Source organism: Calypte anna, chromosome 1 (assembly GCF_003957555.1).
Source record: "Calypte anna isolate BGI_N300 chromosome 1, bCalAnn1_v1.p, whole genome shotgun sequence".
Lineage (NCBI taxonomy): Eukaryota > Metazoa > Chordata > Aves > Apodiformes > Trochilidae > Calypte > Calypte anna.
The window spans coordinates 27,197,207-27,223,126 of NC_044244.1; the positions used below are offsets into that span (position 1 = coordinate 27,197,207).

The following is a 25,920-nucleotide window of genomic DNA, read 5'->3' on the forward strand; positions in this document are numbered from 1 at the left end:
AATATCTCTGTGTCTGCCTACAACTTAGTGATCATCCAGCTGGCACTCAGCTTCTCCAGCGGAGGCTGATTTCTGCAGAGCCACCCTAGAGAATATAAACTTCTCTCTGGTGGTCTGGAAGGGTTAGTAATCCCAATGGAGTTGCATTTCTCTTGCCCTTCACAGAATCTAGAAAAGGGTATGGCATGATATGGCATTGTGTAGTAACCTGTCAGCTATCCCTACCATTTTTAACTTCATGCCTTACAGTGAGCACTGCTGCATTCCTGCTACACACGTGGCACGTTTTTTCCCATGTCTGGAAAAAGACCACCCCAAAAGACCAAAGCCCTTAGAAATTCTGCAGAAGAATGCTTTTATTACTTTGCAAGAGTCCACCTCACTTATGGGATGCCAATCAGACACTACTCACGTAGGCTCTATTTCCTACTTGAGCATTATAAGACTTTTGTGAATTGCGTCAAAAGCCTCAGAAAAATTAGAATTTAACATTTGTATTACTTTTGCCATGTCTGGTAGGTCAGGCATTTTGTTAAAAAAACTAAAAATAAAGAGTTTGCAATTTGTAATTTAATTGTATAGATAGTTTCAAAATGAATGTATCATGAATTTCTCTGGCATTGTTTCGGCTGCAGGAATTTGACTGCTCAATAATCATTGAATACTCCTCTTTATCTTACAGAAATGTAGGTAATGTGCTTACTTCTAGACTTCTGAGTTTTCTTCTGCCCTGAATGAGTACATGAAGATAATCACTATTCTCTCATAGGATTAGTTAGTCTAAGGGTATTTAATTATAAATTGCCACCTTGAATACATCCAGAGTCTATATCTTATATCACGAGTTCTCTGTGTGTTCTGGATTGCCATCCTAGCCCATCATTAAAGTTTCTTCAGTTAAGTTTTTCATCACTAATTATTTCTTGTGAAGGCTGATGCAAATAAGGTATTAGGCCCTTCACCCTTCCCTAGTTACAGGATTTTTTTCTGTGTAGGTATAATTATTAAGTAACTGAATGACAGTTTTCTTAACTTTCTTTTCCCCTTAACTGTTTGTTTTTACCTTTTAAGCTCTTTTCTTCTTTCAACTCATTTTATTCTTTATCCTTATTGTTTTTAGCCCACAAATTTGTGCTAGTACTTTAAAATTGTTCTTTTTTTTAAAAAAAAACAACCAACCCTTGTTTCCATTTTCTGTAAAAAATGATTCATCTTTGAAGCATGTCCTATCAGTTTTCGATCACTTTCATAGAGGCATTCTCAATTTTTACCATGAGTTGCTTCTTATAAGTCAAAATTAAATGAACAGTGTCGTAACCCCTACCTAATCTCTTCTATTCAACAAAAAAATATTCTGAGACTTTGGTAGAATGTGTGTGAGATACCTTTCCCATTCCAATTACCCTTCCTGTTGAGAGCTGTTTCTAAAAAGTCTACCTCCTACTTCTGATATGCAAAATTATATTGCATAAAATAGGTTTCTAAGATGGATGCAATGAATGATAATTGTTCTGAATGCAGTTTTTTTGATAGTAATGAGTTTAGAATAGGTTTGTAACCTTTAAACTTAGTTGAGTGGAATCCCACTTAACGGGTTCATACGCAGTCCTCACAAAGGGACTCCCGTCTTGGTTGCTGTTTTTAACATCTTGGAGAACAAGAACTGTAAAATGCATAGATTTTAACATATAGCTGATAAAAAATCTGGGGTTTAAGGGTCATCAATTGTGGTTTTGAGCAGATAATTGGTAAAAGATATCACCGTTTATAATCTTAGAAGGAAAATTCCTCTTTCATGTAGCTATTTAAAATATAGCCTTATTTAATTTCATAGTACAATAAGGTGAAGCTAATCACAGTGCAATCTAACCATTGTGAGGGTGACAAACCATTCTGTCAGATGTTGCTTAATAATAAGTGCAATATAAAGGTTTTTTTTTTGGAGAATATTTACATAATCCTTTAAAAAAATCAAAAGTTTGAAATTGTATTTTAAGACTATAATCTTTACCACATGGACAGTAATAGAAGATTCTTTTCATATTTGATCTGCTGGCTAGTATTTAATGCTACTAGTAGTACTATTAAAGTAATGAAGGAAATAATCCTGACAAAATACTGAACAATTATATATATACATATACTTATAGGATTTTGATTAAATAAAATGCCTGTCAGGTACATTTTGTTTATACTAAATATACACTGTTCACCTTTTAGTCAGTTGTTACAAGTTTTCCTGGCATATGAACTACAGTAATGGCTGAGAAGGTGCTGCAAAAATCAGAGATATCAGTGCAGTGTGAAAAGATGAGTTGGACTGTAATAGGACAAATTGCATCAGTAGAGACATACATCTGCAGACAGACTACGCCACTTATCTCACAGCTTTCCAAGACAAAATATAAATGATTTTGAAAACCTTTGAATGGAGATAGATACCACCACTGCACTTTATTACAGCAAATGTCAGTGGTACACAGAAAATCGTAGTCTAAGGACTTGCAGAAGGGTTGTGTACAAAATCCCGAAACTGTTACACGACTAAACATTGACTTTTTAATTTTAATTCAGACACAAATTATGCACAAATACATTCCTACTCAAAGCTGTTCTATGGGCCTCAACCGAATGGCTCAAATTGAGTTTAAGATCTAACATAGTTCTTCCTGTTGTAGAATCCATCCTTCCAGCAAAGGGAGGAGAAGGCCAGGTTGTCCTGGAGAGGAATTTCAAATACATAGAGTGTGTTCTGGGTGGCTGAAGTGACTCAAGAAGCACCATGAAAAATCTTTGGATTGTTTCTGTTTGTCTCACTGTTTTACAGGATGATTCTGAGCTCAGAGGAACAAAGAAGGTGCTCAGCAAAGAGGTTAAGCACAGGCTCTGTGATGCTGGCTGGTGTGAGGCAGCTTAGCATTCACTTTGCTGATGCATAAATTACATTTTATAGAGACTTTGGTGGTATAGATGGGTAAGCACAGATTGTGTAATAAGGTAGAGTTTGTGTCTGAGGATGTTGTATGTGGATGTGTCTGTAATGGTAATGATATGAGGTCTTGAGCTTGAAAGATTTGTATTCCAAGGAGGCACAAGGTATAAAAACATTTGGCTTTCATTATAAATTTTACGACAGAATTATTTCTAACTTTTCAGTATTTCTCATCTACCTTCTTTTTTTCTAGAGGATTTATATGTTTTAAACATTATGGAAGAACAAAATGAATTTCATGTTTAAGCTTACTTTCTTGAAACTGTCCTAGATTTACTTATACTCCTTTATTATACACAGTTTATGAACTGTTTCAGGAATATTTAATATCTCTCTTTTGTCTGATACTGCTCAATTATATGTTGGATAGCTAAGGTCAACACCTAAGGTCCTTTTTTCTGCTGTGCATTTTGCAACCACACAAGCCTTTCAAGGAGGCTGTTTACTGAAAGGCTATTTCTTGCACATGTTAGATAAGGCTGTGAGAATAGGAGTGTTAAAGTCTCATTTAGAGTCCATTGCTTTAACCTCAACACTCATCTTTGTCCTCTTAAAAACATATGAAAAATTAATAAATGAAAAAGAAGCCTCACATTTGGAGACTGGCATACATAGTCTTCAGTTTTCAAAGGTGATGAATATCTAGGATCCTCGGTGCTTGTGAAGTGTGCAGTCAATTCTGAGAGTCACTCACTGGAGTCTGCAAATTGAAAATCCATATTTCTTCATGTTAGAATACTCACTGTTTTTAAAAATCATACAAAATTCTGATACCTTTGTCTCCTTACTGATGCTGTAGGGTCTACCCATTAGTTGGGTTTATTTGGGAGAGGGATAACCTAGGAATACATAATTTCTGCTCATTACAGGAATGTATATATACACAAACATGCACACGTTTCTAGGGCTAGGTAGAAAATTCCTATCAGACCTGAACAGACCTTCATGAAGCTTGAATTCATCTCCATTTGTACAACAGTCACAGATAACTGGAATGTGACTAGGCCCCTTAAAATGCTCAGGTGAAGCAGAGAAATTCCATGTCAGAATCTGTAAATGGCAAAGTAAAGCAGACAGGATCATAAATTTTGATGTCAAAATGTTTATCATTAATGCTCTGTCTTTGGACACTACTTCCTCTAGATATGCCCAGCTATCACAGCACATCTGAACTTACATTTAGAGCTTTAATAAATGTCTGACTTGCTTTTAAAAGGAACAGACAAGATTTCACTCACAGAAAACAGACTAGGTACTTCTTGAGATCTAAGAGCTATCCTGATTATATTACATTTAGATTTATATTGTTAAGTGGAATGATGGGAAAATTGCCAAAGAAATCATATAAAATATCTGAAATGGAACAGATGACTTGCTTGGTTTCTTACTTTCTTGCTTTGTGGCTTTCTTCTGCTTTCTTGCTTTGCCTTGATTTCTCACATTCTTGTTTTTTATATTTCTTTCTCTTTCCTTTTCTATTCATCATAAGTGAGATCTGAATGAGATCTTCAGAGTGTATTCCCAAGCATTCCCATGGAATGATGGCCCCTAGTGAAGCTTACAGGAGGATTCCCAGTGACTTTAAAAAGGGCATAAATTAACCTGGGGAAAGCTACTGCCTCTTAAGGAAGTAGGCCAGAGAAGTCTGGTGGGGAAATAGAATATTAGGAAATATTACATGAAGGCACCATTATATCTAAGACGGGTACATAAATCAGTTTAATATTATAGTTCCCGTAGCAACAACTGTGCCACATTGCACATTTCTAATAGGGTGTCAATTCTTTAAAAGCATATAATGTATAAAAAATTTATTCAATATGTTATGTATAAGAAAGAGCTATGTAGTCTGTAACTTTCAATGTCTTTATTGTGCTGTATTTAAATCCTTAAGTATTTTTTAGACATTTTTCTTAAGCGTGAATAAACACTATCTTGTTTACTTTTTCTATCCCATGACCATTAGTGCCCTGAAGATAAAGCAGTAATCTGAAGAAGATTCAAGGCTTTATGTTTATTCAGGTTGTGGTAGCTGATAAGACTTTTGAAAAGAGTGCATCTCATGGGAGTGACATTTTAAGGAGAAAAAAAAAACCTCAATAATGTTTTCTGATCAGATAGTAGGCCAGATTTAAATCTGTAAAGTCAGGAGGAAAAAGAACCAGTGGTTTAGAATAAGAAGATTCTCTATTCTGAGCCATCCAGCTTTGCAAGCCAGTTATATTATTGTACAATATTTAGGCCCTTTGTGGTAAAGACACTGTCTTCTTATTTGGACATTGATGAACATATATTGACAATACTGAAAATAAATGTGATATCTATTTGAGAAAGTTTGTGTCTTGTTTGTATTCCTGGTATAATTCTTCAGCTTTTTACCTTTCCTGCGATTTGTCTCTTTTAACCTTTGATTAATAATACACATCAAACAGACATAAAAATGTAGAGCTGATATTAGAGGTGATGAAATATGAAAGTCAGACTTTGCTTGAGGTTTTCTCACTGAAGATGTATTAACTATTAATAATCAAATATTTATCTGATGGCTTTTTATTGAAGTATTATCTGGGCAGAAAACTCACCAAGACTCACCAAGGAAATTCTTTAGCTCTGCCACTCCTGCAGGTTAGTAGGTCCTACCAAGTCCTGAAGAACCCTTTAGTGGGCTTCAGAAATGTCAGGAAACACTGTCATTTGTTAGACGTTTTTTAAGAGAGGAAAACTTACTTAATCCAGTATTCTTGCACTCCAAATTTGTTCATAAAGTGGTACCTTTAGTATCAGAAAGGTTCATAGGAATGCACAATTGACACCCCTATAGCAGCACTGTTGATCAGAGCACAGTTTGCTTGTTTGCTTGCTGGCAAAGGAATGGAGGTAAATGGATTCCAAATGCCTCCCGTTTTTTATGAACAAAATATTTTTCTGTTGTTTTAATTCCATTTTTTTTGAAAGATAAATGTACAGATACTGTAAAGTTTTTATTTCTTGTTGCATGTCCTGATTATGGACTGCAGACTTTTATGCCATCCAGCTTCAAAACCTACAGCAGACTCACAGATTGAATGTTGAGTTTCATTACTGCCATACATAAATGCTTAACATCGAAACATGAGACAAAAGGGATTTGTTGTATTAAGGAAACTTGATCTTATGGAAATCTACAGAAAACTGAGAATTATAATTGTATCTTGTGTATCATCTAAGTGTTAATGGAATACAAAGGTCCCGTACATCACAACATTATGTATTTGTTCATTCGTATTACTGACAAGTCTATAAAATATCACATCTCTTACAATTAATCTAGAGCTTGAAAAATCACTCTGAAATGTTTAGTTTTCTTTGCTGCTGTCTGTCTTTCTTTGTTTTTTGTACTTTCTTTGTTATGTGACTGAAGTGAGAATAAATGCTATGTTATGGACCCAGGAAATATTCAGTTACTAGTTGCTTATCCTATAAATTACCCATTCCAGACTTTTAATAATGTTTCCATTGTATTTTTCACTGTGTTCAAAACCTGCCATCCTTTTCTTTTCACTTTGTCTATTTATGGTATGTGTATCATTCATTGTGTATATACTTTTTCCTAATAGTGTCTGACCACCAAAATAGCAAGCAATCTGAAGTTATACTTCCCTGCCTGGAAAAAAAAATAAAAATCTAATTTTCCTAATATCTTCAGCCTGAAAAAGCTGATATTCTTGCCATTTTAATGACTTATCTGCTTTTTAAGTATTTGTTGCCTCTACTATTATCCTTAAAGAGCCACAGTATTATCTGCAAGGTTGTCATTCTAGAGAAGCAGGTATGCACAGCAGTGGAGAGCTGTGTTGACAGAGGAACTTGAAGATAAGGAACATGCTTTAATGTGCTTCTTACAAAGCAAATCATTGCAACCCAATGTATGGGGTGTCTGCAGCTCTGAAGTGTGGACTGTTTTGCTGGCTGCTGTGAGTAAATGACATTGTATAAAGAGAGAAGAGATGAAATGGAGCTTAAGAGCATGCCTCAACTGAAATTATTTCCCTGACTACCCTCAACCCTTGTTAATTACATGCTGTCTCCTCAAATATTTCTTAGGTTTTTTGGGAAACCTAAAAAAACCATTGTGGAACAGGGCTAACATTTATTAGCTGTTCTCTTAAAGAAGTATAAAGGAAAAGCATGAGAAAGTAAGTATAAAGGAAAAGAAGGAAAAAATAAAGAAAACAAAGAAAGAAGGAAAAAAAAGAGTTTGAATCATTCCCAAAACCCAACAAAAGTCTGAAGTAGAAATGACTGGTTTGACTGCTGTGAATTTAATCTGTTTTATTTCCAAATTTCCCAATAGCTGTTTTTAAGCTGTTGTGTAACTGAGAAGTCCCTTTGCACTAGCAGTACACTAGTAGTTGGTGTAGAATTCCTGCTTTTTTCTTCCTTCTCAGTAACTCCCCTGTGAGATATTTGTGATGTTGCTATTACTTTACTTTCAGTATAGCAAGTTCTGTAGTATTTCCACAGTAAAATAGCAGGTAACTTTTTAGATATAAAGATCATTTCAGATATAGCAGCTTGCAGGTTAATGCTTTCTATTGACTTTCCAGGGTGAGGCACTTGTTGCAGCCCAACAGGTGAGAAGCTGAAGAATAAACTGAAAATGTAGTGCAGGAGAAAACCTCATAATATGTTTTGTATCTTAGGAATTTTCCCAGAAGGGGAAACGAAGACAGGAGGAGATAATGAAGTTATCATTGTCACTGTCCTAAAATAGATGTTAACTAATTCATGGAATAGAAGGAAGAACTGGTAATTTGCTGGCACAATTTGCTTTCCTATACTACACTTTGTTATTTGCCCTCGCTCAAGGGGCAGTGCGATAAAATAGATCTTTAAAATTGTCCTCTAAACAAATTCACATGTGCAATTCTTCTGCTTCGAAGCAAATATTTTTAGGATATTTTGAGCTGTCACGTGGCTGTCAGATTATTTCTCTTTCTTTTGTAAAGATTCTCTGCTATGACAGGAAGAACGACTGGCTGGGGATTATACAGTGCCACTTCCTTGCATAGCTAAGCATAAGGAATTAATTACAGTCTTAATGCTCAGGGGAAGTGACAGATTATGACTGATGGGGACTTGTGCTGGAGCAGTTCATCAGAAAGAAGGTTGGCTCCCTTGGCTCCTCTTGCACTGTTGTGGAGTAGAAATATCTGCTTTTGAAATTTCAGCTGGGATAGGAGTCTCCTTAGGATACAGCAGTGTCCCAGCCCTAGCCTCCAGCAACATGTCCAGACCTTTGATTGCTCCTCTGGTGCATGCCAGTACTTTGTCCTTAATTCATCCACACTGGCCAGAAGGCATCTCTGTCTGGGCAATAAAGACGAGAGGAAGGGCCAACATCTGAGGTAGAAGCTCTTGTGGCTGATACTTGTGGCTGCCTGGCTCAGTAATGAGTTGCTAAACCCGCATTTGGTGCCTCCCACACCCTACCTCCTGTTTTGTTGTGTTGCACCTTCATTCCTGTGGGAGAAACCACTGCAAATCTGACTCCTGAACACGCTGGATCAGTGGGCCAAGGCCAACTGCTGGGTCCTGCACTTGGGTCACAACCATCCCATGCAGATACAGGCTTAGGGAGAAGTGGCTGGAAAGCTGCCAGGCAGAAAAGCACCTGGAGGTGCAGGTTGACAACAGGCTGGATCTGAGCCAGTAGAGTGCCCAGGTAGCCAAGAGAGCCAACAGCATCTTGGCTCGTATCAGGAATAGTGTGGCCAGCAGGAGAAGGGAAGTGATGGTGCCCCTGTACTCAGCACTGGTGAGGCTGCAGCTCAAGTCCTTTGTTCAGTTCTGGGCTCCTCACTACAAGAAAGATATTGAGGTGCTGGAGTGAGTTCAGAGAAGTGTGGGAAAAAAGTCTGTGGAGGCTTAAGGATTCCATGTACACATCAATATGATCGTATGAAATCGTTTATTAACAACTTGCACTCACTTATATAGAGAAGCCTTGTTTACACCATAATATCATGCAGGTGGCTTTGTATTCCAATTACACAAAACATTCTCACGAAACCTTCTTCTCACATAATTATTTTCTTCTTCTGTTGCCAATTAAGTTATCTCTTTCCCATTTGCTCATTTTTAGAAAACCTCTAACTAGGCCTCAATAGCCATTAACCCAATGTAGCCTAAGCTGAAGTAAGTCAGGATTGCTCACAACCTGTATATTTCTGAACTGTTTCCCCAACAGAGAAGGGCAACCACGCTGGTGAAGGGTCTGGAGAACAAGTCCTGTGAGCAGAGGCTGAGGGAATTAGGAATGTTTAGTTTGGAAAAGAGGAAGCTGAGAGGAGACCTTATTGCTCTGTACAACTACCTGAAAGGAGGTTGTGGGAGGTGGGTGACCATACAATTTTTTTTTTTTTAATTCAACAAATGATTGAAGTGCAGGCTTTTCAGACTGAATGGGTGTCCATTTTTTTCTGCCTCTGAAATCATTAGAGATCATTATTTTTTAATTATTTTAAATTTAATTTTTATTTTTCAAATCAGAAAATGCCGAGTTTTTACATTATTTGCTAATAAAATTTATATTGGGTGTTATTAATAGCTAACATTCTCCCCACTCAGAGAGGTGAAAAATATGTGTTCAATCTTTATGCAAATGGGAAAGCAATTGAAATAGTAGACTGTCTGTTGTAACATAACATTTTCCACTGGGCTATCACCAGCCCATGGAATCTGATGTTAATGTTAAATTGAAATCTGTAATCTTTAAATAGATTAAATTTTCAAGTCATTAGACTAGAAGTCTTAATCTTGATCCTTTTGCTTTACATGATACCTATAAAATTTCAGTTAAAAAATGTATATTCACATACAGTAATCTTAGTGTTCAAAGTAATGTTCAAGGAGTGGTATGTTCCATGTTGATCTTTTATTCTTTCACCTCAGATTCAGCTTTTGGTGGTGAGTGATTGTTTACACTGCTAAAGCAGGAAGGGCATAATGTCCATTTCAAAACATGTTCAGGAACATATACTTTGTTGTCTTTTAATCTTGATTTGTACATTTCTTCTGACCATTATAAGCAGAAAAAGTTTGGATTTTGTTCATTTTTTCTGTTTTCTGTGGTTCATAAATAAGAATTTGAAGTTTCGTGTCTGTCTCAGGCTATTATGATAAGAAGTCTTTTCTGTTGCTTCTGTCACTGTAGTCTCACTTCTTTAGAACCATCTGATCATGCTGGTAGCGCTTTTATTTCCAGAGATACCAGCACACTGGGATTCTCTCATATTGCAAGATTAAGTAAAGCAAAATAAGAAATTGTTCCCATGTAGTGCTTTGTGGCTCAGAAAATAGATACAAAAAAATTCCCCTACTAGCCAAGTATTTTGTTAATGATACAAGACTCAAGAAAGTTTTCAGCATACTTGGGTTCCTGTTAGAATAAAGGGCAAAGACAAACACGTTGCTAAGAACAGACACAGGATTAGGTTCCCTGTTGGTGTTTTAAATGGTCAAAGAATAACTCTGAAGGTTTTTTTGAGAATTAATATTGAATGAACATTTTCTTGGTTTAGTTATGTTCAATGGAAAAACACTTGGGGTGAAGGAGAAAAGAAGAAATACACCAGTTTAATGTGACATCCATTGACTCAGTGCTGTGAGGCTACTAAATACTGTGGGAGTATTAATGAGTGCAATGCCCTTTCCTTTTCTAGGTGATTCAGATTATTTCTTTGAGGATTTTTGGTTTGAAGTTTTTACTGCTTTGTGGGATTTTCCTGTTAACAGAGCAATATGAAATTCCAGTGTTGTGAGGAAAAAAAGGAGCTATTAATAACTTCTACTCCTTAGAGCAAAGATCAGCTTTCTAAATCTTTTTAGGCTTCACAAAGCATTTCTTTAATATTGTCCAATAGTGGACTGTATGGAATTGAGCTCTTTCAGAAAAAAAACCTATTTAAAGATGGGTGCATATCGCAAATAAAAGGCCACTCTGAAAAATATTGGACTATTCCCAAATTAAGCATTTCAGCTTATTACATTTCCACTATTGATCTAAATTGTAATACGAAAGCTGAAAAGCTAATAAAATATTCAGTAAATATAGGCTTGCATTTACAGTCTAGGAATATAGAACCCCTAAAGGAACTGTCAATTCTTGTTTCTTGAGACATGATCATAAAGACAGACATAGAGATGGGTTAAAGAGAAAAACACAATAAAAGCAATGTTGATGAAGCAACTGCCTGTACTGTAAGTCTTAACTCTTCACTCAAAAACAATTGCCTTCAGTTTCTTCAAAATTTTCCAAAGCTAAAATTTTATTCAGCATTTTCCCCAATTGATTCACTTGCAGTAGAAAGAAGGTGCAGGATTCAGTAATTAATCTTTTTTTTTACATCAGTACCTTTTTGATCTCTATTTAACCTCTTGTTCTTATAGGTATAAATTTTCCAGTTTGACAGCGATGGTTGAGTAACTTGCCTTAGATGATTTAGAATAATTAGTAAATTTTTACCTGGGTAAAATTATGACTAATGATAATGAATCTAAGAAATTATTCCCATCTAATTTACGATGTAATATGATATTTTTAATAGCTGTTAATAGTATTAGCAAAACCCTGTAATGTTAATTATCAATATAATTTAGTAATGTGAGATGGTAATGAAATAATACACTCATCTGGTTAATGGGATTTTATCAGAGGCAAACTGAATAATTTTCATAATCTTAACTTGAAAGGTCACAGTGTTGGCAGTTGGAATTAGACGAATCCACAAATGAATGCTGATAATAGAGAAAAATGAGATATTGTGTCAGTAATCTGGTTAGCCATTTAATTGAAGGGAATACAACAGATGAAATGTTCATCACAAAATTATTGTTTTGGTTTTGTTTTATTTTATTTTGAAAATAATTATAGTTCTTCTGCTTCAGATAATGAGCTGAGCAAAAGAATGAAGTACTTTTAGTACTGCAAATGGGAGTGACATTTTTCTAAAGGTGTGTAGGAATATTTATATTCATATGCATATAGATAGTATCGAATGTTGAACAAATTTCAGAATACATATTGATATTGAATTTAGAATTCTCTAATACTTCTTTTATATAAAAATGCTCTCAATACAGTTAGAGGCAGTAATGCAAGTTATATATGGACATTGGAAGAATTATAATCACTGATCAGGTGTTCCACGCTATCACTTCAGCAGTATTTTGCTATACATTTTATTGATTTGAAATAAAAAAATTAATAAGAAGACCATATTCTGAAATTATCTGTGTGATATCAAATACAAGGTAGTAGAAATCAACTGTAGTTTCATTTAAAAATCATCAAAATTACGTTTTTCCTAAAAGGTTTGAGGAGAGCTGCCTGGGAAAGGATCATAAATAAGAATGCTGCTAGTGTCAAAACAGATAAAATACATACATGGAAAAGAAAGTCACACATAATATGAAGGCAATAGTGTAGAGGACCCAAGAATGAAACCAGTCAGAGGTACAGAAAAAAGGGATAAAGTCATCTGTGGAAGGGCAGATACTTCTAGCTGAACATTCTTAACAGCAGGAGCAAAATGAATTCTTCCTTGCAGGGACAAGCAATATGAAATGCTTGAGGTAGCCACATGCATCCTGACGATGTAAGCAAAGCTCTTGGGAGGAGAGGGAAATTCCTGTGCTGATGAATTGTACATACATGGTGGATTGCAGTGATCTTTTATGTAGTTTCTGAAGGAAAGTAGGAAAAGTTGAAAAAAAATACAAAAAAAGCAATGTGAGGCTGGAAATGGGAATCATAAAAAGTGGTTGCAAATGAATACGAAAAAATTTTATTTCCTTAAAATCCAAATCCTCTGGTATTGTGGGTTGGTACCACTGCTGCAGCTCCATTGTTCACAAAATGTACAAAATAACTTCTGATAGCTGTGGCTTTTTTAACTCAGCTCACAGAGTACTTGCCAGCACCTGTGTAAAAATCCTTTGTGATGTGGATATATACAGATGGGTAAAAGTATCAAAAGAGGGGCATCTAGGTCCTAGATTTGCAACATTGCTTTAAATCATAGAGTAGAATATGTAAGGGCCATAAAATGCAATCTGCAAATCTTATCACCTCAGAATTATGGTCAAAGGATAAAGGAAATTATAGCTGTTGGATAAACATTTAGGGAATTGTGGAAATCATAGAGAACTTCTTCAGAAAGAGATACATGGAGGAGAATAGCACTGAGATAAAGGGTAAATTGTATTATGTGTACTGATCATACAAGTCAACACCAGTTCCATAGCTGCTTGCTCATTAAAAATCTGAAGCGTGTCTCGATGATATTTTGAAAATTCAGGAAAGAAAGGAAGAGAGAAACAGAACAGACAAAATTAATTGTGTTGAAATTATCTTGGAACAGAAATTTGAGCAATTATCTGGAAAATTCTGTGATATTAAGACAGTTAGAGACAATGATTTCTTCTTTATTTTTGCAGTGTTTTGTATGTTTTAGTCAAATATATCTGGATGCAGAGGTGTGAGTTCCCTTTGCTGGGAAACTGATCTCTCGAGAACACCTTTGCTTGTTGCAATGATCCCATAAATTCTTTAGTTCTGATAAGCAATGATCTCCCATCTTTTCTCATAATTTCTAGTCTCTTCTCCATTACAGTGGCCTGTCTGGTACTAAACAAGGTGTTACCAAGAAAATTTCAGGCTTGAAATAAGGCTAATATCTCTAGTGAATGAGCTTGCTTGTTCTTTGTCCTGTCAATAATTTTATCATTTTAGATAAATATGCACAATAACACATTTATTTCATTAGACTGCTAGAATAAGTGGAAGAAATTTTGCAGAAAGGCATTTTAACAATGTTGGAATATTTTCACTTACATATTTAGAAATAACAAAAGATGGGTTGTTTTACAAAAGAAAAGTTTTCTATTGTAGAAAGACTTGAGGGCAAAATCTAATGAATCTCTAAAAAAAATGGAGGGATTGATAAATATTCTTGTATATTCATCTATGTTATTTGCAGAATTTTCATCCAAATAAGGTAACAAAAACGCTGTCTTATACTGAGAAATGAAACAGGTATAAATAATGTGACGTTGTTTGGACTTGCTTAACTGTAAATAGTGTTGTTAGAAATACTGGTATATGAGCTATCAGATACATTGTAAAAAATGTTTAAGAGGTTTTATAATTCAATTTTTGTTTCTATAGCTAGCTGATATTAGACAAATTTGTTCAATCTATCTGATGTAGTTTAATTGGGTGGTAGTTTTGTGTGATTTCAGAAAAAGAAGTATATATGGGATCATGGGTCAGAACTTAAATTTATATGGCTAAAGAAATCTGAATTAATTTTTATATGTATGTGATGTGGGTCACATGTATTTTAATCTGTCTATTTAGCTGCATATATAAAATACGAAAGTAAAAAATAGGTCAGAATAAAGCATGCAGAGAACAAGTTATTCATAAGGTCATATGTAAAAACACCCCAAACTCTTAATATACAACTACATGTACAGAATATGTTTTCATATTTTCCTTACTTTCCCATTTGGGGGGGACATAGTGAATCTTTCAAGAATAGCTTCAATACCTGTTTGTAATGTGGTACTAAAAATATTTTCTCCCTATCACTGACACGTGCATAAAAGTTTTTTCATTTCAATTTTTATAAAAGCAGAGTGCTTTTTGTGTGGCAGTGTTTTAGAGCACTTAATTCGGGTTTATATGTTTAGTCAGATTAAGTTCTTTTTATCTAATCATACATTATGAAACTAGCAGTGTGTTCTAATAATAAATAATAAAAAATAAAATCTTTTATAATGCAAGTATTGTTTAGAAAGCACATCTTGATATAAAATAATGGAAATTTTAAATTCCCTCACTATTGTATGCTTAAGATACCAATAAATAGTGAATTATTCAAGAATTACTTCCTGAAAGTCAGACAGTTGTACTTACCCATATTTCAAACTGGGTCATCATGTTGTTATCTTCTGATTATCTTTCTGATCTTAGAATTAATATTCCCAGTTCTTATTGCTCTGCCAGTGTAGTTCAAAGAAAGCCCTAGTGAGATCTAGGTTCTATTAACCCATATAAAGGGTAGCTACATGAATAATATGAACTTTTACATGACTACATTTTTGTCTGCTTTCAAAAAGTTATCTTGTAATTGGCTGCATTGCATTGTCCAACAAAAGAGCAATAGAATCCTGTTTGCACCCCTCACTCAGGGTTGTCTAGCTATCTGGCAGAAACACAGTTTGAAAGCTATCTGATGCAATACCTGATACATGCATTTGAAAATTTAACTGACTATCACAAAGCAGGTAATTAGCACAATGTGTAAATATCAGTATGTGGTTAGATTCCTTTTTAATTTTAGTTGAAATTCAGTAATTTCCTGAATACTGTCTGCTTTTAAAGTGATTGCTGTTTTGAAGAAGCTGGTGAAGCAAGTAATGGCTAAATAATTATTCTCATATGCTATGTGTGAAATTACTTAATTAATAAAACAGAGTTTCAAATATCTCCCATACTTTGCATATCAGATTTCTACTTATTCTTAGCACTGCTGAGTCACAGGAAGCTCTACTGGAGCATCACTTTGGTAAGAATGCTTTAGCTGGGGAAAAAAAATAATTTGTAGTTTGGCATTATTCTTACTTCAACTCCTTAGTGTATTTATTACAAAAGTTTGTGATTTTATCACATTTCTGTTCTGAATGAAGAAACCAATAATGTAGTCCTGTTTTTTCCTGAAACTGCATTTTTCCTGAAGCTTCAAATCTATGGGGTTAAGACACTCCAAGTATAAGCTAAGGAAATCTCTGCCTCCTTAATGGCTGCTCCTAATCTTGTTTCAGATTCTGTAATTTCTGTCACTTCTGGCCTGTCTTCTTTTGGGTGTTCACATCTCAATATATCAGATCTGGCAATGCTACAGCAACAGTAAGCCAAGCATGAGGTCACCTCCAGCACTTTCCTGTTCTCAATTTGGATACACATTTTAAAGTCAGGCCTCTCAATAGCTGATTCATCTTCAGCTTTTAAGTAGAACACATTTCAGGTCTGAGACAAAAGTTAATAGCTACACACAACTGGAGACTATTCCTTAGCCTATTGACAGACTCTCATGTGTAACCTAGGCTTAAGAAAAAAAAAATTTAGTTGCTTCTCATACATAAATGTCTTCTAACAGCAGATGATTCAAATAGCAGCCTGTGGTCAAAGGAATATAATATATGTAAAGGAAATATTAAAGCAAAAAGACACAGGTGGCTGTCTGCGTGCTGGATAAGAAAAAGGAAATTTCTTAGTGACTGGAAGGTGTTTAGCATCACATGAAAGATTCCCTGTGGTGCTACTAATACAATTTACATTATATGTTACAGTAAAGTTTATGTCTTGAGATCTGGGTGTCACCTGAAACTGAATATCTTCTTCTTTGTTTCATTCTGTGGATTTGGTGAAGATGGAATTATGTGAATAGCTTCCACGTACAGAAATTCAATTTGTTTGGGAAAAGTTGCTCTTAAGTATAATACCGACTGCCTACTTTACACAAGGGTTTGTGTTTGTTTATTATCTCCTGAGCAAAAGAAGGGAAATTCTCTACAGTGTCTGTTCCCAAAGGTATGCAGATTGCTGAGACCTTCTGATTTCTCAAGGTCAAATCAAACTGAAGGCAATCATTCCTCATACAGCTTAGCTGAGCCAAGTTGCTTGCTTTGGCACTGGTGCCACATCCTAAAAAAGCAGATTTTTCTTGCTTGTGGGCAGGTGGTTAGAATACCATATAGAGCTCATTTTTGACTGTCAGGATTGAAATTATTTCTTAGCCAAGGATAGATATAAGTACATCTGTTAACTATTAAATCATGGGGGAAAAAAAAAGTCTTTGTAAAGGTTCAAAATGTACCTTAAAGGAAAAAAGAAAACAAAACAAAACAACCACAAAACCAAAAACAAACAAACAAAAAAAAAGAGAGAGAGAATTCCAGACTAGTTTATTTTAGGAAAATTAAAAAGATAAATGTAATTCTATTACATTCTACTAAAGAAAATCACTGCAATGCTCATGGACCCTGTTCTTAACCAGTGAGAGTTCAACTACATTTTGTGACTTTGGTAGAACCTCCATTTTTTTTCTTTTTTTTTTTTCACACACCAGTATGGCTTTTAACAGATGCTTGAATACTATGAATCAAAATCTACTATTTCTATGTCTTTGTCTCTGCTATTTCTAAAGCGAACCTGTATCATGGGGAGGCTATAAGGTTTAAACAGTCTATTTTTATTTCAAAGCCACTAGATTTCAGAAAGTGAAAGACTACTCTATTCATAGAGGCTTTCTGAAATTTAGAAGATAGTCCAGTAATTAGAACTCATGCTAATGAAATTGATATGAAATTAACAAATACTAAGTTAATTATCACTTACACCAATTGTTCTCCTAAGAATTCACTCAGACATCTAAATTTAATTAAATACTTCATGTGTGACAGCTAACAAAGAAGTCAAGATTACAGGCAGAGTTAGAGAAATGAGTCCAAGAACACTCAACTAAGAAAGAAAAAGAGGTTTTTATATTACTTTCAAAATTTACAGTACATTATTGACTGCATTTATTTTGTTGCAAAGGTCTCTCCCAGAGAGCTGATGTAAAATACCAGATGAGTTAATTGTGCTTTTAACTGATATTTTGCTTGAGAATTTTATATGGTGCTGTTGCTGCTGTTGTTATAGTGCTAGAAGCATTGCAAAGTAATTTCACTTCTATGTATGTTTTATTAATTTTTCACAGAAATATTGATCATTAAACTTATAATCATCCTGAATCTGAGGAGTAGATGCCAGTTGTCTGCATAGAAGCAAACCCTTAGAAACTTGACCTAAGAACATTGTTGTAAAAGTAGTGTTAATTACTTGTCCTTGTATGATTGCACAAAAAAAGATGGGTAATAGTTTTCTTTAAGCCCATCTAGCTAAAATGGTAAGTTAGTGAGATGGATGAATGGTAGTTGGTACATTTAGAGCAAGAGCCATATTGCTTATGCAGCACGTTTGGTCTCCTCCATACAATTTAGGCCAGAGATTAAAGTCTTTAATTTCTGCAAGATTCGTGTGAGAAAGGGGCAGCATTACTAACTAACTAATTTGAATTCTGAAACAATTTATGTTCTTTTCATAGTATAGGAAAAAACAAATTTGGGTTATTTGTTCTTAAAAAAGGTCAACATGGTATTTGCAACAGTAATTAAAAATAACTTACTGTCAATAACTGAATATAGCTTTCTGAAGCCTCTAGCCTGGTTTGCTTGCTTGTATGGTTTATTGATCAGTTGTGGAGTAATTCAGCAATGGAATTATCTTGAAAATTAAAACCAATAGTAAGTAATGGATGATCCTATTTACTGTAACATGAGCATACAGCCGCAGTTAGTTACTAATGCATGCAGTGAAAACCTCAAATAAAACTTTGCTTTCCAATTTCCAATGTGCTCCACAGGACAGGTTTTGCAGGAGTATTGATAAAGGGGATGCAAAGTCCCTAGATAACTGCCCTATGCATATGCAGCACTTACATTTTGAAGAAATTGTCTTAGAAATAGATTTTCTTGCCTCTCATTTTCACATGTATAAAGGTACCTATTGTTTACAATAGAGCTTGGTTTTTTTTCTATTAGACCTGCATGTGGGAAAAATCTGATGATTTATATACCACATACATGAAACGACAGGTTTTACATTTATCTGCTGACTTACAGAAGGATTTATCCATGCAGTATCAGTGCTATCTGCTAAAGTAGATAATTAAAACTGCTGCTTCTGTTTCTTTTGCAATTTTTTTCTCTCCTCTATTCCATTCATGCATTTATTAACATCATCAATTTCAATTCTATTTCCCCAAAGTCAAAACTTCTTTTGTACAATCAACTGCTTTTTTCAATATGAGGATTCGTACATAATTCTTCTTTGATCGTAGTAAGAGGCTTTTTCTTTTTTCTTCTTTTTTTTTTTTTTCATAATTGTAGCAATTTTTTCTGGTTTATGATAGTTATTTCAAGAGCAGAAAAGAATTATGTATTTTCTAAAGTTGTAGGAATAATAAAAAGAACTAATGATAATTTCTGCACTTTGTAATCTTTTTCTTTGTGCTTTAGGCCTTAAAGAACACAGTGTGTACCTATGTTAAGCCTTTCTGTTTTCACAAGGTCTCTGCAAACCTCTGCAAAGCAGACCAAGTTCTTTCATTTTTTGTTTTCAAGCACTTATTGCAAAAAAATTCCCCTTTTTATTTCCCTTCCTGTCACTGATTTCCTAATCATAATAAAGGACATTATTTGGGGGTAGGAAATTATGTCTGGTCAGAGATGAAGTCACTGACTGGCATTTGCCATATTATTTTCTTGACATTTATGAGGTAAACATGTCACCAAAAATAAGTTTCAAATCCTTTCACCCTTCAGAGTGAAATTCAGTCTTGTGCATCCAGTCTGTTAGGTACAAAACCTTATGCGAATCCACTCATCTATATGCAGAAAGATGAATGGAAGAGCAAATTAGATATTTTTGAGCTATTGTTTGCCTTTATTGCTAATGGAAGATATTAATTTAATAATTTTCATGTCTAATAAGCAAAACAGAATTAATAGTCAACTTCTCTGAACCTATATCTTAAAACATGTTTCAAGTAAAATACAGTCTTATATGGTACTTTATAAAAAAATATCAACAAGACAAAGTATATTAGGGTCCCAAAACATAAATAATTTTATTCTCCAGACTGCCTGCCATGTTTCTTATACAGAACTACTCTTATTGTTTAAGTAATCACGTATTTACTGACTCAGGATAGTTTTACTTTTTTGTTTTGAATGGTTGAATCTCCTGTTGAAGGTGATTTTCTCTCTTCATCTGATTTTCCTTAGATTTAGAGTGTGCTCCTTCTGCCATTGGCTGTGGGGGCATATATTCCAGATGGTGTAAAGTGAGGAGCTGGCAGGGGCAACAAGCTAGGTCATAAGTTTTTCTCTATCTATGCACAGACTTGGTTATCCAAAACAAAATAAGAGATATCACTGTCTTTAGTCCCAACTGCAAATGCTTTGTCATGGTAATAACTCTGTGTGCATGATAAAATTACCTCCTTGCATGAATGACTGCAGAATATCTGTTCACATCTGAAGGAAAGCAGAAGTGTATGGTAGAAGGCAGACTGGAATCATGGAAATGGCAGCTACTCAGGAATTAATGACAGGAATTTTGCATACTCTGCACCTCAGCTTTAGGACTCACCTGTAGTTTTTCATTTTGCAATACCAGGCCATGCTGAGGCACCAATTTCTGTGGAGAATCATAACTGGAATCATCAGTGGTGTGGGTTTGAGGTTTTTTTTTTCAACACCTTTCTAATTGAGTTTTGTTTTAAGCTTACCTATTTAACCTGTTACAGCTGAGGACATCCTGCCCTGAGGACTGAAGCATTGGAGGAATCCAAGCTCCCAACCTGAGGGCTATTTTTGATGAGAACCTAATGCTGCTTATGGAAGAAAAGCATTCTCAATGCATTATCTTTATTTGACTGCAATATGTGCCCATTTATCCCAGATATGTGTGCATTTATCCCAGATAAAATCTGGTGGTTCAAAAAATTTTTACTACAGAGACACAAATAAAAATCCCTTATTTTATGCCAAAACAACATGGCTTACTAGGCCCTGATAGTGCAAATAGCTCATACAAAATTGCTGTGTAATTTCACCTGAGTAGTGCTCTTGAAGCCTAAAGGACTTCAGCACAGGTTTTTCTTTTTAAGCAAGTGTTGGCAAGGTCAAATTGCAAAATAATAAATATGTAAATTTTCAAAACAAAACATTGTAGATTTTTCTTTTTAACTGATTAGCCATTATTTTGCAATTCTTTTTAGAACCATTGGATACAAAAAGAAGTATGTGAAAGTTCCACATGGGCATATTTGGGTGGAAGGTGATCACCATGGACACAGCTTTGACAGCAATGCTTTTGGCCCGGTAAGCCAACTCTTTCATTTACACTTTACAACTGAAAAACACTGCATCTCTCCTGGGTCTTTTGTGCAACAGAGCAAGTTTGTATCGCTTTTATTTGTATTTTTGTTATTTCTGTGAAAATTATTACATTTTCTAAAGTATCTTGGTCAGCAAAGACTGAGTTTGCTCTTAACTACTGTATAAAGGATAAAGATTCCTTTTAATTTTACCATGTGGAAGGAAAAGTGGTAGAGACTTTCAATTTGGAGGGATGAACTGGAGGAATAGCCAGAGGGAGAGCCAGCATTCTGTAGCTGACAGATGCTCCCTGAGGATGTGTCGCCCGCTGATGTAATTAGGAATGGTTCCCTCCCAGGAGCTCAGTCTTGCTTTAGAGCCAGTGCTGGGATAAAGAATTAGGAAAATGTAAATACACTTTTTAAGTGTTAACTGTCCAATTGGTCTGTAGACAAACAATAAGGCTACTTCAAAACTTTCCCAAAAATAAGTACTTAAATTTTCTTTATGTGGGGCTGCTTTCATATTGAATAATGAAAATAACATAACCTCTGTTTCTTGACTGGTAAATTTGATTGCACAGAAGTTTTGGTTTGGTTTTGGGCTTGTTGCACTTTGTATGGATTCCTGTTCTTGCCTTTACTTTAACTAGCATGCAGAAAAGAGTTGCATAAGCTGTTCATCCTGTTATCCTTTTTGCTCTGCTTCATATGTGTCTTTAAGAGAGAATATCCTAATATTATTAAATAAACCACTGGTTGTCACATGAAAGCTGTCTAGGCTAGAGTTTTCCATCCTTGTGCATTTCATACCATTTCCATACAGAGTCACTCTAATGACTAACTGATTTAATGACAGCAAGGACCTTATGAGTTTGGCCTCTGGAAGTTCAGCCCAGTGATTAATTTGAAATAATTTATGCTAAAGAAAAAATAAAATGAAGCCCTACTGTCTGTAGTATGTGATGCCATTGCCTCTCTTTTGTCTTGTCTCACTTTTTTGGTGCTCATATTTTGTGCTAATTTCAATTGTTATTTTCTAAGGTTCTTAACATGTAGTTTTAGAGGCTCTTTCCATCAGGATTTCATTCTGCCTATCCTGTGCAGGTGTCCCCTTCCCTCCTTTAGTAGGTGTTTCCTTTTGTGTCTGTCTCTCTGTCCCCAAGATAAATCTTCGTCATAAAGCCATTAAACTTCTTTTCACTTACAAGTATGTTACCAACATAGAGCATAAAGAAACTTCAGCAGTTGGGCACTATTTTCACTTTTACAGCAGAAAATTCATAGAAGGCAAAATCCTCAAGGTTGGCACCATCAATTACCTGATGTTTATAAATCTGCCTTCACTAGGCTTTGACCTTGCATATATTATCAGTTACTAACATCAGGTAGTATGTCACTTTTCTAAAAGAAGTGAGGCCTTTCAGGAGCTAGTAAGATAGTTTTTGACAGTGAATTCTTTAGCTTCTGCTGAAGGAATGACCTTTGAATCATGTTGATAAATACAATATGGGCTTGTCAAGCATAAATAGGTATTTTCCTCTGATATTAAATTAAAGAACCAACCACTGAGTAGAGGCAAAGGGGTAGAAGAGTTCATGGGGCTGGAAATTAGCATAATAATCATAAAATACTGAAAACTTTCATCTTCAGGAGAAAATGGAAAGTGTATGTAGAGAGATATGCTATACTCCAGGTTCTTTTCTATTCTACACACATTAGATTTCAGGTTACTGGGATGATTTCTACTCCTCTCTCTGCTCAGATCACTTTCACAAGTGAATTAAAATCTTGCTATTTCTCTCTTCAAATTATTTAGAAGGTATTTCTAACCTTCAAGCAATTCAGAAGGTATGTTCTTAAACACTTTTTCTCTCCTTAGACTGCAGCAGTCATAAGGAAGAGACAATGATAAGGCATGAACCCATTTTTCTCATTTTGTTGGAATATAGGTTGCTTAAGAGATTAGGTTAAATGTTATGTGTGTCCACGATTCACTTGCAAACCTAGATGCATTTTCTTGGATCAAAAGGTTCAGTAAAAATATTGTATTTTAAAAGTAGATTATGTTGTACCATTTTTTCAATTTAATGCAATCTTGTAATGTAGACAGTCAAAGACAGTAATGTTTTGTAAATGAGCTTAACGAGTTACATGGGGCATAAAAGCAAATGATGGAAAAGCAGATTGAGAACAGATGTTAGAATAATTTTGTCTCTTGGAGAATAACAATATGCTTAATGGCCTAATGGGTTAGGTTGATAAAGCAAAAGCCTTTATACCAATCAAGCTCTAAATTAGATATACCTTTGGAGAGATATGAATTTCTAAAAAGTAAAATCTTAACAGAGTAAATTATTTTGTTCATAAAAATATTATTAAAAATGTCATTCTTTTTTATTGCATGCTGTTAATAGGGCCAAAAATGGAATTTTAATGCATAGAGAGGGATTTTACTGACATTAGTAAATAAAATGAAAATGTTTTAACTAAAATTTGTTAAAGTTTAGAATTTCTTTTCTGCTTAGTTGTGCCTTGGAATAAAATTGGTAACTTAACTGACAACACAAAACCATCAAAATATCTGTGGGTAGTCCTGAATTAGAAATGCTTTTAACTCTGTACATGATCAAAACTTAATTACCTTTTTGGAGTGTTGTACTAAATTAGGTAGTGCATGGTTATCATACATTGTCTTCACAAAAAAGAAAATGCCATGTGCAGTACAGAAGAGCAGGTGTTATATAACACTGTTGCTTTGAAACCTCTGTGCTTCAGGATTGGAATTACGTGTCAGCCATTCATAATGCTGAAAATAGCTGGTTTCAATAGAAGCCAATAAATATGCAGAGAACTTGCATTTTTTGCTATTATTTAAGGGGATAAAAAAATCCATATTGCTGGAAATGTATTTCACTTTCCTGGGGTAGAGTAGAGATTTTTACTCAATTACCTGTTACTGTTTTCAAATTCATAGAGTCAAACCACGCTTTTGTGATAGTACCTTAGCTTTCCTTAACTGACATACTCAAGGAATGTAATCATAAATAGCTCATATAATTATGATACTACTTTTTAAAGTTTTTCAGTTAAAGTTTCTCATTTTTGTCTGCAGTTCTGATAAACTCCTTGTTCTGGGGGTGGTCTTTTTGCATACATGTTTTAGTGTGACAGCATAGAAAATACATTACTGTCCCTGGCAATCATAGAATCCTAGAATCGACTGGGTTGGAAGGGACCTCAGAGACCATCAAGTCCAACCCTTGATCCACTACTGCTGCAGTTACTAGACCATGGCACTGAGTGCCACATCCAGTCTCTTTTTAAATATCTCCAGGGATGGAGAATCCACTACTTCCCTGGGCATCCCATTCCAATGCCTGATCACCCTCTCAGTAAAGAAATTCTTTCTATGATTCTGCTTTCTTAGATCAGAAATGCTGGAAATGCATTATAAAGAACTGATCAGATATAAAATTCCTCTGCTCCTTCCAATTTCTTAAAGATTTTAAAATATTAACATTATGCTTGATCTGGTATTGTCTTTTCTTACACAGCCAGGATAAGAGCAGCATAAAAACAAAGTCACAATTTATATTCTGGATCTGATACTACGGCTAAATCAAGGGAAAAGTCATTATAAACTGTACTTTGCCCAGATCAAATGAGTAGAGTTGGCATCCAGCAGTGCAGAGATGATTATGCAACCATCATGAAAAGGCATCTGAGAAAGTTAGAAATAAATGCATACAATAACTGACATATTTGTATTTCTGGATGTACATGCATGCACTGTATAACACTCAGGCAATTTTTAAAAAAGTTCATTTTTATAAGGGGGCTTGTTTTTGTTTTTTTTTTTTTGGTAAATATAACACTCTTATTATTACATTTCCGTGTTTCCAAATGGCTCCAAGTGGAGGATATGAAAAAGCTTGATAAAATTAGAGCTTGAAGTCCATGGCAGTCTTTCAACTGTCTTGTAAAGTACCTGAACAAAAGCTCATTAAAGTCAATGAGAGATTTCTATTGGCTTTAATGGCTTTGGTTAAGACTCTTTATGAGTTAAGCTTCACCATCCAGTGTAAGGGCAAAAATGCTATTATCCTCCTTATCTTCCTGGGAAACATGAGACCTTGTCATAAAACATCTTTTGGGCTCAGCCAGGTCCCTTTCCCTCTTACTAAAAATACATCTACCTTTAAATGTGTTTATTCTCAAAACTAAATCCTGTACAATCCGAGCTTGCTTTTTTATTTAACAGAAGTTTTGCATTCATAAGCTTCAAATGAGTAAATTGCTTTTAGTCAGCATTAGTGTAGAAACTGTATTTATGATTGTTCATATAAGCAATTCTGCACTGTAAGTTCATGCAATAAACTATCTGAAAAATGTTCTAGTATGTTTAGCTATTTTTTCTTTCAGCAGCCCAAATCTGTGACAGAAACTATTGACAAGAATAACATTCAAAATAAATGAATATGCTGAGTTAGTTATTTTAATTTGCTTTTCAAAGGCGATCATAATCTCTTTCAAATTTAAAACTAAAATGGTTTAATTGTTAACCCTCAGTGTGCAAATTCAATAAATAACTGTAATGTAGTGTGGCCAGTTATAATCATTTACTTAAACTAATCCAGTATTTGTCTCTAATTACTCTTAGTGAATACAAGTAGTCAATACCAGAAAATATTAAAAGTTCATTAGGCAGTAAGGTGAAATGAAATATAACACTTTTAGTGAAGTATAATGGTACCACTATTGGTAAATGGAATAACTGAACCAAGAAGTCTACAAGATATGAGATCAGTCCCACTTCATATCCTCTTTCTTCTTCTAAGGCAGGTTCAGAGGACAGCTGAAGGGAGAAGCAGATATATTTCTGCAGTTCTG

General features: G+C 34.7%; 1 protein-coding gene across 1 annotated transcript in view; it reads left to right on the forward strand.

The window, feature by feature from the left end:
• The window catches only part of IMMP2L (inner mitochondrial membrane peptidase subunit 2), a 435,451-nt gene that overhangs the window by 314,354 nt on the left and 95,177 nt on the right, over window positions 1–25,920 (forward strand). The window contains exon 5 of the mRNA XM_030464700.1: window positions 20,929–21,031. Coding sequence (XP_030320560.1) covers window positions 20,929–21,031 — 103 coding nt within the window. The remainder of the gene's footprint in view (window positions 1–20,928; window positions 21,032–25,920) is intronic.